We start from the raw sequence: 13,092 nt of genomic DNA, 5'->3' as shown, positions 1-13,092 counted from the left end.
CTCTCTTTCAGATTTCTTCTGTGCTTTCCCAACATACCTATCATCAAATTTCTTTCCATTTAAGGATTCAACAGCCTTAGCAGCATCCTCTGCAGTTTCAAAATTGACGAACCCAAAACACTTGTACTTTCCATCTGCATCTCTCATCACTACTGCACTAGTAATGTTCCCGAACTCACCAAAAACTTTCTTCAGCTCATCATCAGTCGTAGAGTCTGACAAATTTTTGACATAGACATTTTGGAATTTTGTCGTGCCAGTTGCAGATTCTCTTTCCTGTTTGCGGAGAAAATGCCCAACATATACTTGCTTATCATTCATGAGCATACCATTTAACTTATCTATGGCACCTTGAGCAGATTTCATTGTCATATTGTACAAAACCATAACCCTTTGACTGGCCATTAGAATCAGTAGCTATCTTGCAAGAAAGAATGCCAAAGCTTGAAAATGTGTCATGTAAAGGCAACTAAATTGAAAAATAATGGGACGAAAGTCCCCCAACCACCTTCCTAGAACAAATCTTGATTGCATGGAGTGCAAGGCCCTGTTCTCATTATCTGGAACAACCTGAAGTTGTCAGAATCAGTTATCTAAAGTAGCACATGTAGTCCAACTATGTGAATTTATCTATTCTACTTACCGGATCCACATGTCAGAAATGTTGTTGAGTGGAATAGTAGTTGCTTAATTTTTTAATCATCAACAAAGAGCTGCACAATGAAGTTAAATCTGGTCAAGCAAAAGTAGCTTCCATTTTTCCAATTTTGTTTTTTATTGGTCACTACCAACTAAAAGCAGGATTATTTTCAGAAGTAAGAGTTACAAAAATTAACAGAAGAGAAAGCAACAATATACAGGTTCAGAAAAGCATAAGATGCAGAAAAAGGGTCACCATGACATGAAGCAACAGAACAGAATACCAGCAAGCACAAAAGCAACCTTATCCCACAAAAAGAAAAAAGGCACAGACAAGATCGACTAACACTGGACAGAAATTTAAGGTGTTAAACGCAAGAAGTAGTGTTTACATTACATAAGCTAGCGTTAACCAGACAAGGAGATCATTAGATATGTTATACACATGGGGTCACAACGAATGCAAAATTCAAATGTTTAAATCCTCTACCACCTGCAGCCAGGTAAGTTGCTCTCGAGCTGCTTAAGCAACTTGGTATCTTAAGAATATTTTTTATACCTTGAAACCAATATCCTAAATTGCACGTTATGCATTTGTTGGTGCAGTTGTATAAGATTTTCAAGGAATGCTATACAATGTTCAAACTTCATTCCTGACTGCCGCTGCCTGCTTAAGACTAAAAGCTAGAAGTGAGACTTCTTTTCTACTGCCTTATCTTGTAAGCCTCTAAAGCTGTGTTTAGCGTAATCAATATAAATAGTTGAGTTAAGAAGAAGAAGAAGAAGAAGAAGAAGAAGAAGAAGAGGCGAAACCTCAACTACCATACACCTTTTAACTTTTGGAGAATTATCAAATGAGGAACCACAGATCAACATGTTATCCCTTTACTTTGATTGACCGCTATGTCCTCTTTGTTTTGGTTTTTCAAAATAACATCTTCATGTCATAGAAAAAGTAGCAGAAGAGGAATTTTGTGTCTCTTTTCTCTAATTCGAGAAAGAACTCCATCAGTCCTGACCAGCATTAGAGTTGGTAAAAAATTTGATGTGGACAAGGAGTTGGAATACAATAGATGACCCTGTTAGCAACAGCAAATTACAGATCTACGTCAATCCTCCACCACCTATTAGTCCAAACAAGCTTTTAAGAAACAAAACACCAAAAGAAAACAAAAAAGATGATTAGTTACAGAGAAATCTTTTAAGGTTTTTCTCCACTGTACTCACACTCAATGCAATATTATATAAACCTCAATTTAATTTTTCAGTAACTAGAACACATTATCTGTATGAGTTGACCAACTTGCCCCTTGATGACAATTGTCCAGGGAAGAATTAAAAAACATCATTTACATAATCAAGCTGCCTTTCATATTGCATCATATCCGGTGTTCCATGAGAAACTAAACACATTGAGATTGATCGTCACTTTGTCAGAGAAAAGATACTCTCAGGAGATATTGCTACAAAGTTTGTTAAGTCGAATGATCAGCTTGCAGATATTTCACCACGTCCCTCACTGGTCCTCGTATTAGTTACATATGTAACAAGCTCGGTATATATGATTTGTATGCACGGGCTTGAGGGGGAGTGTTAGATAGTTATGTAAATAACACTAGTCCCACGTGGAATAGGAGTAGAATAAGTATTGTGTAAAAGTTATAAATAGGGCTATTGTAAAACACTTGATAGATGATATCAATAATATATTTTTTTCTCCCGTACCTTCTCACATGATCAAAGTACCAATAAGCAATACCTATATTATGAGTTAGAGATAGAACATAACATCCAAAATCCTCTATAACCAATCTGCTCTATTAACAATTTTGCATTGAGGTGATTCAAATAATTAAACTATTCTGCATTAACCACCATAACCCACCTCCTTTTTCTTGTTGTTTTTCCCCATATTACTTGTCGGCGGATAAAATACAAAATACCTTTGTGTTCTGTTATTTGCAAAATTAAACGAAGAGCACTCGCAAACAGTTTTGAACACCTTGCATTTTAACTCTTTACATGTGAGTGCGATAATAAGTAGAAGCATAATTTCCAAGCTTAAAAAGATTAATAGTGGTTAAACTAATTGCATAATCTCACTTCTCTCTTCTCTGAATGGAATACTCTTTAGGGTTAACTATTATAAATCCGTAAAAATATTTCCATAAAGGTATTGCGAAAAGATAAATTTGAAAATTTTCCACAAAAGTATTGTCAAAATTATAAGTTTGACAACTTTTCGTACACATTTCACAAATAAATGCTATACTTTAGTGGCAGTCATGATTATTTTTCACTTCTAGCTTGTTCATAAGCGACACAACAGATGTTCAAGTTAGAGGAAATTGGTTCTGCTGAACTGTGAAATTACCACATACTGTACATTCAAAAAGGAAAAAGGATCAGCAAAATTGGGGTAAAGTGATAGTACTACTTCAAGCTCAGAATTAAGGTTTCTCATCACTCTTAGGGGTCGTTTGGTACATGTAATAAGAATAATAATCCCAGGATAAAGTTTGGATTAACTTTATCCCATATTTGGTTTGGGATATTAGCTAATTCCGGAATAACTTTACTCTAAAATGATGGGATTAGTTCCCATATAGAAGGTGGGATAACTAATCCCATGGGATATCCCACCCCATGTCCCGCCATTATACCAAACGATCCTAAAGTAACATGTTTGTTCCAGTTGCAAAGGAACCATATTTTACTCCAAGCCTATCATTTTAGTTAACATCATATAACCCTTCGATTCAGTAAGTCCCTATTTTAATTATCCTTCCTAGACAAGAGAAGGCTAAGGTTATCAGTTTCACCACACCCCTAAGAGGTCTCTAAGAAAGGCATGCATTTACGTCTTGGATTAATGAATACCATCACAAGAATGAAGGATCTAATAAGACTTAGTACCTGCTGTGGCAGGGGTTGTGAGAAGCTGAAATTAACTTTCAGCTGAACGGCAAGCTTGATATCATCAGAGTCAATGGCAACCTTCCCTGCACGCATGAGTAGACTTGAGCATCCGTCAGTAAATCAATTAAATATTGATGGTGCAGTTCTAAAACTGATGCACAACTCGAGGCTCATAGTCACCAACACCCATTGATTTTAGCAATGTTTTGACAACCTTTGCATCCCTTGGCAAGTCCTCTTCTCCACCTTCACAGCCATTGTTTGCAAATTTCAACCTTACACAGAGCCAAAATTCACCTTCAAATCGTTTCCCACACATCAGTAGTGCCTATTAGTGCCAAGTCCAACAAAGAATTGCAGAAACTACATCTCTACTGTAGATTCAGGAATCTAGTTCACAAATGGCCCCAATTGTGCTACTAATCATCAAATACCAAAAAGCTTGATCAAGCAAATGAGAAGCAGCGCAATACCACCTATTTTAGTTATTAGTATTCCTGGAAAAGAAAGCAGCACCTGTAACAAAATCCAGCAAACAAATTTTTTTTTTGTAAGAATACTTATACAGCACCCCGACCAGTTTAGAATTGGGGCGTTGTTGTTGCAAGAGTATTTCATACACGCAAGCCAAAGTAAGCGCTTAAGAGGACAAACTCTTAAGCCATCCTCAAGTCACTTACATCTTTTTGTTTATACTGAGAGACCAAATGCATAGACAAATATGCTTCACACTATTCATGAATATTCCTTCAGAATATCTTCTACTGCACTCTTGCCATAGTGACCATAGTTTACCATATAAAGAGAATCCATACAGCCGACCACAACTAGTTTGATTGAGGCAAAGTTACAGAATGAGAAATAGAACACCCTATACTTATCCAAACTAGTTGCAATAGCATTTCATTCTATATCAAATATAAATAAAATAGATGGTTCAAGGTGTACAAAATGATCACGATTCACCGTGCCACAATTCTCTGTGCCACAGCAGAGGAAGGGTAGAGAAATCTGAGGACAACACATATTACAGAGGCAAGAGATGAGAAGGTAGATGGGGAAAAAGGGTGGGTATGGGGGGGGATAATGGGGGAGACACCCAGAGGAATAAATGACGTGAGGAAACTAGATAAAGATGGAGATACGATACACTATTAGATTGAAAAGGGCCTTGAAGTGGGTCAAATGATATGTATCAAATTGGGTCTTCAACAGTCACTAATAATATCTTTAGAAGGAGCATTTTATTGTTCAGATAGCAAAATAGAAGGAAAAAAGAACAAATTATCTAGCAGTTAAGGTTAAGCTAGCACCTTCCAAATACATTACAAAAGTATCTCCTCATTGTTATCAGAAAATTGAAAAAATATAGTACAAATAAATATTCCAAAAAAGCATCAGAACAAAAGCTAAAGCAGAAAGAATTCGTCAAACAGACAAGCTATTCTCAATATAAGAAGCAAAGCGATCCAGCAAATATTTAGAGGTCTAAAGTAAGAACACCATGAACAGGACAAGAATAAAGATAAATTATAAATATAAAATGACAGCTAAATTCCATTTATTGAGACACAAACACTCATGCAAAGGATTCTACCCGCCGCTCGATGGAAATTGTACTTCAAGGCGGACACCGCGGCTCTTCCGCCGCGATGACTTAGCCAACGACATGTGCCCTTGGGGGCCAAAGGCCCCTACTGCGGGTCGGCAAGCGGACGGCGGGCGCATGCGTCGCTTCTAGCCCTAGCTCAATACCCAAAAGTGCGTTAAATGGAATAAATTAGGTCACCTTTATCCGCTTCAAGAGGCGTGGTAATGGAACCTTTCATCTTTTGTAATTTATGAGATGGAGGAACACGGTGTTGTTGGACCCTCCGTCTTGCCCCCTTGAATTCAGATATAAAACCATTTAGGGAGAGAGCCAGGGAAGGAAAAGCAGAGATAAGAACTATTATTTCTCGTTTTTTAGAAAAGCAAATAGAGACAAGTGGTATAACACGTATTTGGCGCAAAAATATCTCTCTCGCTTCCCAATACCAATAACACATGAAAAGAGCTATCTTTTCACCTTCTTTAGCTTCTTACTACTAATTTTAAGACCAAATAAAAGCTTCCACTTCACAAAGAAATTGAAAATGTAATACCACTACAAAGATAACCAGGACAAGGAAAATAGGTAAAAACTAAGTTGTATATCTGGAAGATTTGTAACGCCAAGAAACGGAGAAGGGAGAAGGCAGAAACCTCCAAGTGAGAAACACAATAATGATATCAAATGAACATAAAATGACATCTTACCAGAGCCTTAAAAACCAATTACTAAAGCTATAAACAGGAACTACACAAAGTAGTGTAATCCTTCATAATTACAAGTGAAAGACAGACAGAGTTCTTAGCCCTTAACATCTCACAGACCATAGAAATATATTAATCACAAAGGTAGGATCCACAATAAAAGGCCACATAACTAAACACCACTAGCTTGTCTATACTCTACAGTAATAAATCAAGCATATAGGGAAAGTTCTCAAAAAAAAAACTACATCAGACTCTTTCACTGTCCTCTTTAATCATTGCCGTTTTAACATCAAGTGTAAAAATATACTCCTGGTCACAACCCAGATAAGAATCGCACAGGAAATAGAGTGTGTAGGTCCTCGTTCCAGCTTCTGCAGGTGCAGAAAAATTGAGCTTGACACTGGACTTCCTTTGCAAGGTAACTCTCTTAATGGCCAGCAGTTGGTTGCTCTTTGCATCGCCGACAACAAGCCACCATCCTTCTTCCTTGGTTGTGGGATATCTAGGTGCAAAAACAGGTCCAACCTCTGTTCTACCTTCAAGATCTCGCTCAAGGGTTACCTGCACACTCACATTGTCTCCAGCACTCACATTATCACGGTTCAACACATCATATGTCAAATCAATGTTTGGAAACCGATTACAAAACCGGGCAACATCCATAAGCTGTAAGTCCGACATTTGCAAGAGCTCACGCCTCTCGTCATCTTCCATCTCCACTAAATCAAACACTGTCTCTACACTCTTTCCTGGATTTTCTTGGCACTTCTTAGCCAATTCATTTGTAAAGTGTGGAACCTGAAGAAGCATCGAGTCATGTTCCCACATTCCCTGTGTCACCATCTGGCTCACCTCCATTGCTAGAAGTGCTAGACTAAGCCATTTGTTACTGGAAACAACATCAACCATTGCTTGAAGCAGCCTAATAGCAGAAAGAAGCACCTCTTGCTGGTCAGAAGCAAGATTTCCACCCACCACTTGCCTAGAGAAATGGGCTTGTAAAAGAGCGCTAGCCTTGGCGTGAGGATCTGTGTATTTCGGATTCTCAAAGGAGAAACGCTGGTGATTAATCAACCTTCTTGTCAACTCCTCTTCACCTGGTCTTATCGGCAACCGTTCATACTCTGACGCTGAAGCCAATATTTCCAGTAAGCCCTTCAACTTCGTTTTGGAGGTCAGGGAAGAGCTAAATCGCTCTATTGTTGTGTAACTGATATAATAGTATGACGCTATCATGCCAAGGTTCAGAGGTGAAAGCAAAAAGTCATCCTCAACAGCAACGCATTTGCTTGCCTCCAAGTCACTGATAGCATTCTCCACCAGCTCTGAGAGGTGGTCCGACAGATGCCTGTGACTAACACCCTGCAGATTGTAGTAGTTTGGATTCTGTGTCAGCCTTCTATACATGAAGGTCCATGTTAGGTAATCCACCGCATCCTGCTTGTTCTGAATAACTCCCACAACCACCTCAGCAATCAAATTGTCATGGACATAGTGTTGCAGATGGCTTTCAACAGGGAATGCATCATACAAGAACTTCTTGTAGTAGTCCTTGCGTGGTGCATGGCAAAGGATGACACACTTCCCACAGCTATCTACAAGAGGTCGACTGGCATGACCCATCATCTTCAACAAATCAGGAACTGGATAATCAGTGTGCATATTTTCCCTACCATCATAGTACTGTGTTCCCGTCACCACCACCAAATGGGCAGATAGTGGTACTCCCCAACACATTGTACTGTTCATTACACATACTTGAATCCATCCAGTTTCAAACAACGTCTTCACTATTTCCTGATCAGTGCCGCTCAATCCGTCATGCAAGAAGCCCACACCATACTTGAGTGTCTCTTTCAGCATAGGTTCATTGATCCTCTCCACAAAAGGCTCCAGCTCTTCTGCAGATCGTAGCAGAAACATAGGTGTGTCTTCTCTGTCCATACTAGAATAACTCATCAGATCAACAGCAGTCAGGCGTGCATGCTTCCTCGTGGGAACGTACACAATTGCAGGCTTTCCTTTCCTTGCATGTTGGACAATTGCAGTATATGTGTGTTTTGTCATGGCTTGCATCCTAGCTTCAAAGTTGGCAATATCAACACCTTGAATGTGAATATCCAGTGGCACGGGCCTAACACCAGAAGGAAAGTTGAAGAGCCCATGAGATGTAGCCCCAATCCATTCTCCCAAATCCTTGGCATTAGCTAGGGAAGTTGACAAAGCAACGATGCGGATCTTGTTCTCAACCCGGCTTGAAATATATCTCATCCGAGAGACAATCACCTCCAGGATTGGGCCACCTTGACCACCAATCAGGTGCAATTCATCAATAATGAAAAGACTGACTTGCTGAACATGCTTTCGCTGTTTCCAGCGACGAGATAAAGCATCCCATTTCTCAGGCGTGCTGATAATTAACTGACCCTTCTCTAACAGCTTCAGATCTTTGGCAGTCTCCCCAATTAATTTAACAACTCTAATTCCCAGAGAGTCTGCAAATTTCTTCTTCCAATCACTGAACTGCTCCTTGGCCAGAGCCTCTAGTGGAGCTATATACACAGTACGACCGATATTATCAGGTCCTTTCTGATGATTCCTCAATATGGCAAATTCAGCGCAAATGGTCTTCCCACTACCAGTTGGAGCTGCAACCAAGACATTGTCATCTGAATTGTACAAAACGGTGAATACCTGAGTCTGAACCGGATTGAAATGCTTAAAATCTTGATAAAGTGCTTCATATGCTGGATGCCTCAATGCAGTAACTGGCAGAGGTTGTAAGTCTAGTAACTCAGTGGGAGGAAGATATTTTTCTGGCAAAGTCAGGTGTAGGAAAGAGACTGGCAAAACAGTCTCAGACCCTAACCACCTGTCAGAGACAACACGAATGAAATACTGAAGGGGCAATGGCTCATATATTGGGACTGTGAAGTTCAAAGTCTGGTCTTTATCAATATATTGCTTCTTCAGCATGAAATATTCATGATGAAGAATATATTCCCCATCATTGTCTTCAACAATCACCCAGAAAGGTTCTACAAAACCATGGACCGCGTCCTCCCACTGGAAATCCGGTGTAATGGTCAATTCTACCCTCAAGACTGACCGGGTAATTGGCTGAACATGTGCTGCGAGGTTCAGCTTCGGGAACTGATGAATACACTTGTGTAACGTTCTACCCTTCTTCGGGAACCGGATAAGCTCTCCCAACTCTTGTGATGAAAGATCGTAATAACGCTCCCAAGCAAGATCTTTCTTCTCCAACTTCATCAAGATCTCATTTGAAATGTCGTGGAATTGGCGGAGTGGTGTTTGTACGCTCCACATCCTCTTACTTATCATTTTGCACCATTTCAAGGTCTTCTCAGCTAACTTAGCCCATCCTCTCTTCAGAACAATCTCAAAAAGGGCTCGCATCAGACGTGCAGCACTTTGAGATATATAAACCATGTCGGATGATAGAGACAACCCTTCAAGCTTCAGCCGTGAAATATACGCCTGCAGTAGAACATTGATCTTGGCGCTAGGCTCCTCAAGACTCTCTTTTATCGGAATAGGGACACGATCTAGAAGCTTTGCCAATTCTATTTTCTCATCTTGTCTGACTGTTACATATTTGAATTCCTCACTAAGAGAGAAAAGCCTACAAAGTTCAATATCACCCGTGATGGGCTTCAAATGCTCATTGTACGCGGAAATTGTCCCATGAGTTATGTAATAATAGCTCGCAATGCGCCCCAGGTCAGTCACCTGGAAATATCCACTTCTCTTATCGTACTTAACCAAGTTACTCTTGTCCAGCAACGTAGCAGCAGAATAAACCAAGTCAGCACGCCTTCCCTCCAAAGCATAATCAGTTTCGAGGGCATCCGCAGCTAGACCATAAAGTGTGGGATTCTGTACCATGCGAACATAGAGGTAAGTATATAGGAGCCACTTGCATGCCTCTTTGACATTCTGTACTGTCCCAAGAACAATCTCTGCATTCAATTGATCAGCCAACTTGGATATAAATTGACTTTCAATAGGAAGCTGTTGATTCATCAAAGAAAGATAATATTGCAGTTCACTGTGTTCAGTTATGATGATTCCTTCACCATAAGTGTCATATTGAGGCCTTCCAGCACGGCCAAGCATTTGCATAACATCAAGAGGACTGAGTTCAGTCCATGCTCCTTTTTCAGGATTGTAAATCTTGGTACCTTTTATAATGACAGTATGTGCAGGTAAATTTACACCCCAAGCTAAAGTTGCAGTTGAGACCAACACTTGCACATGTCCATCAGCAAAAAGCTCCTCCACAAGCTGCCGATCAGTTCTGACCAAACCCGCATGGTGAATTGCAAAACCATATGGTAAAAGATCTTTGAGATCATTGCTCTTGATAAGCTCAGTTTGAGACTGTAAAATTTCCCGAGTTAAACCATCCTCCTTCAAAAACTTAGTAAGGGTGTCATTACCAAGTGCAGCATGCCGGATTGCTTGAGCTGTTTTAGTTGTTTCCTTCCTAGAATGAACAAAGATAAGCACCTGATGCTTTCCTGCAATACTAATCACCTTCTCATAGCAAATATCATTCATCAACTGGAACCTCTGCAGTGGCTTCTTAACAGTAATTCCAATATACTGTTGAGCTAACGGTACAGGTCTATAGCTATTGTCAAAATGGAAGAGTCCTTTATTCAGATCAACTCGCAAAAACAAAGCCACATCCTGATAATTTGGAAGAGTTGCTGACAATCCAACAAGCCGAATATGCTCTTTTGTGATTTCAATCTGTCTGATAGTTCTTGCAATGATACTCTCCAAGACAGGACCTCGATTGTCATGCAGGAGATGTATCTCATCAATAATAACAAGTTTAACAAGCTGCATATAGGTGCGATCGCCTGACTTTCTAGTTATAATATCCCACTTCTCAGGGGTAGTCACAATAATTTGAGTCCCTTCAATCTGTTGACGAGTTAATGTTTGATCACCGCTCAACTCTTTCACCTTGACACCGTAATGTTCCAAACGCTTGGAGAGATTGCCAACCACTTCAGAAACAAGGGCTTTCATAGGTGCCACATACACAATCTTATAATTGGTGTGGTTGAATGATCCATCTAAGTTGCGGTTTAGAGCGATTTGCTGAAGTATAGTGAGCATAGCTACATTGGTCTTCCCAGCACCCGTTGGAGCACAGAGCAAGATGTTCTCTGGGGAAAAGAGGGCAGTCTCATATACTTTACTCTGAACCCTATTCAATTGGGTCATCCCACTGAACGCTGGTTGAGCCCACACCGGAAAGGAGGAGATCTTCACAAGCTCTTCTCCAGGGGCTAGTGGCTTTGGCTTCAGTGCTGGCACGTGAACTTCCTCATACCCCTTCTTATGATTCCTATAAGACCCCACTGGAAGCTCGCATTTTTTATTTGCCATCGACAGACTACCTTGATGAAATGCAAGGCTGTCAAGATCAAGCAGCTGGTGTTTCCCCATTAACCAAGCATTATCATTATCTCTGTCACCATCTTTGAGATGCCGAGCTTCTTCCCTAATGCTTTTCTCCAAATGCAGCTGCCTCTCTTTTGCAGTAGCCCTAGTAGCGTGCAACTGCTCTAGTACCGCGGCATGATCCGGCCCCAACCGCAACATCTCTTGTTCAATTTCCTTCCTTTTCGATTGGTCTTCGGCCCGTGCAAGACGGGTACACCATACTACCTTTAGCCGATTCCTCAGAAGATATTTGATGAGACTGAACTTATCAAATTGGAGATGCAACAGTAGCTTGGTTTCTACTTCACGATCATCGCCTTCAGCAAGAGTTTTGAGAACCTCTTCAGCAAGCTTTTGGCTCTGTTGCGGATCGATCTGGGGCTCATAAGCTTGAGAGATCTTTCTTTGAAGCCAATAAGCATCTACGTCCTGAACATTCAAGGACATTCCGTCATCCGCCTCACGCATCTCATAATCAGCAATGATAGGCATAGCACTAGAACAGTCGGCATCCAGCACATCATTGTCCTCATCCTCTTCATCATCAAGGTCACTCTCTTCTTCTTCTTCTTCATTCTCCTCAAACTGAACAGCTACACCAACATCATCATCCATAGGTGCATCGCCATCATCTTGATAATCAGTGATGAGTCGCCCAATCGACACCAACTGGTCAAACACCTCATTTGATACGGAATTTAACAGGTTTTCAATCTGGTTTTTCTTCTTATCAGGGTTGGTAAAGTAGTCATTTTTTAAGACAGCCAATATCTCATCAGCTGCAGCAGTAACAATATTCAATGGTTGGTCACCAAGTTGCTGCTGAATGAGGCTGAGCAGGGCCTCATAAGCAGCCCTCGTTTGCTTGGTTTTAGGCTGGTAAACACCTTCTTCCTCAGTTGAAGTAAGAACACTTTCAAGTAACCGTCTCTTCTTGCTTTGTCTATGCCAATCAGAGACAAGTAGTGGTTCGCGCTTCCTAGCAGCCTTGTCAGGTCTACCCTTGTAAGCACGATCACCAAATGTTTTGGGGTCTATTTTCCCATAAAGAGACTCAGGTGAGTTGGCTCCGTATTCATACACTGCTTGTGCTTCCAAATGGCCCATCACAAAACCTACACCTAGTTTGAATTTGAATTTGAATTTGAATTGGAGGGAGGGAGAGATTCTGATGTGAAGTGAATTGGAGGGAGGGAGAATATAAGGGATGGAGTTGGACGGAGATCAGGTTCAATATATATACTAGTTGGCGGAGGAGCTCAATCCCAATTCCAGTTGGCCTACATTGCCGGTTTCAATCCCAATCCCAGTCGGAATTGGCGGAGGAGCTATGCGGTTTCAATCCCAATCCCAATTCGATTTGGATTAAAAATAAAAAATAAAAAGCTTTTGAGGAAATGTTTGAAGGAAAAATGTTTTCTTGTAAGTTCTAATTAATTTTTACGGTAATGTTTTACCTCTAATAATATCACTTCTTATTTTAAATGTAACTGTGAATTAATAAAAAATATTAATAGATAGTCTTTGAGTTATCTTATTTTTATATTACGTGTAATTAAATATAAAAGTTGAAGGATATGTAATTTATATATAATTCATATGTAATATATGTATAATCACGTATTGTCGGTATATCATCTATGTATATTAGCTATAAAAACTAAAATATAAATCTGGCCAGATATTTATGTAAATATTCCATAATATCTTGGTTACTTGATTTTATCCATGATATGACTTCTGTTATAATAA

At 40.0% G+C, this 13,092-nt stretch overlaps 1 protein-coding gene across 3 annotated transcripts; it reads right to left on the bottom strand.

The window, feature by feature from the left end:
- Positions 1-238: 238 nt before the first annotated feature.
- LOC104085815 (DExH-box ATP-dependent RNA helicase DExH12-like) lies at positions 239-12,700 on the bottom strand. 3 transcript variants are annotated; one of them, XM_070199717.1, is made up of 4 exons: positions 3,773-12,700; positions 3,556-3,641; positions 644-713; positions 239-570 (listed from the first exon to the last, which is right to left on the bottom strand). In XM_070199717.1, exon 1 carries the CDS (start codon positions 12,445-12,447, stop codon positions 6,103-6,105), a length of 6,345 nt encoding a protein of 2,114 aa, XP_070055818.1. In that variant the 5' UTR covers positions 12,448-12,700; the 3' UTR covers positions 239-570; positions 644-713; positions 3,556-3,641; positions 3,773-6,102. The 3 variants fall into 3 exon arrangements, with proteins under 3 accessions (XP_070055818.1, XP_070055816.1, XP_070055817.1); XM_070199715.1 differs by having other exon boundaries at positions 3,556-12,700; XM_070199716.1 differs by having other exon boundaries at positions 239-560; positions 3,556-12,700.
- Positions 12,701-13,092: the final 392 nt, after the last annotated feature.

The sequence above is a fragment of the Nicotiana tomentosiformis genome, chromosome 4 (genome assembly GCF_000390325.3).
Source record: "Nicotiana tomentosiformis chromosome 4, ASM39032v3, whole genome shotgun sequence".
Classification (NCBI taxonomy): Eukaryota; Viridiplantae; Streptophyta; class Magnoliopsida; order Solanales; family Solanaceae; genus Nicotiana; species Nicotiana tomentosiformis.
Note: the sequence above shows the minus strand (reverse complement) of the source record. Positions and strands in the feature narration are given on the sequence as shown.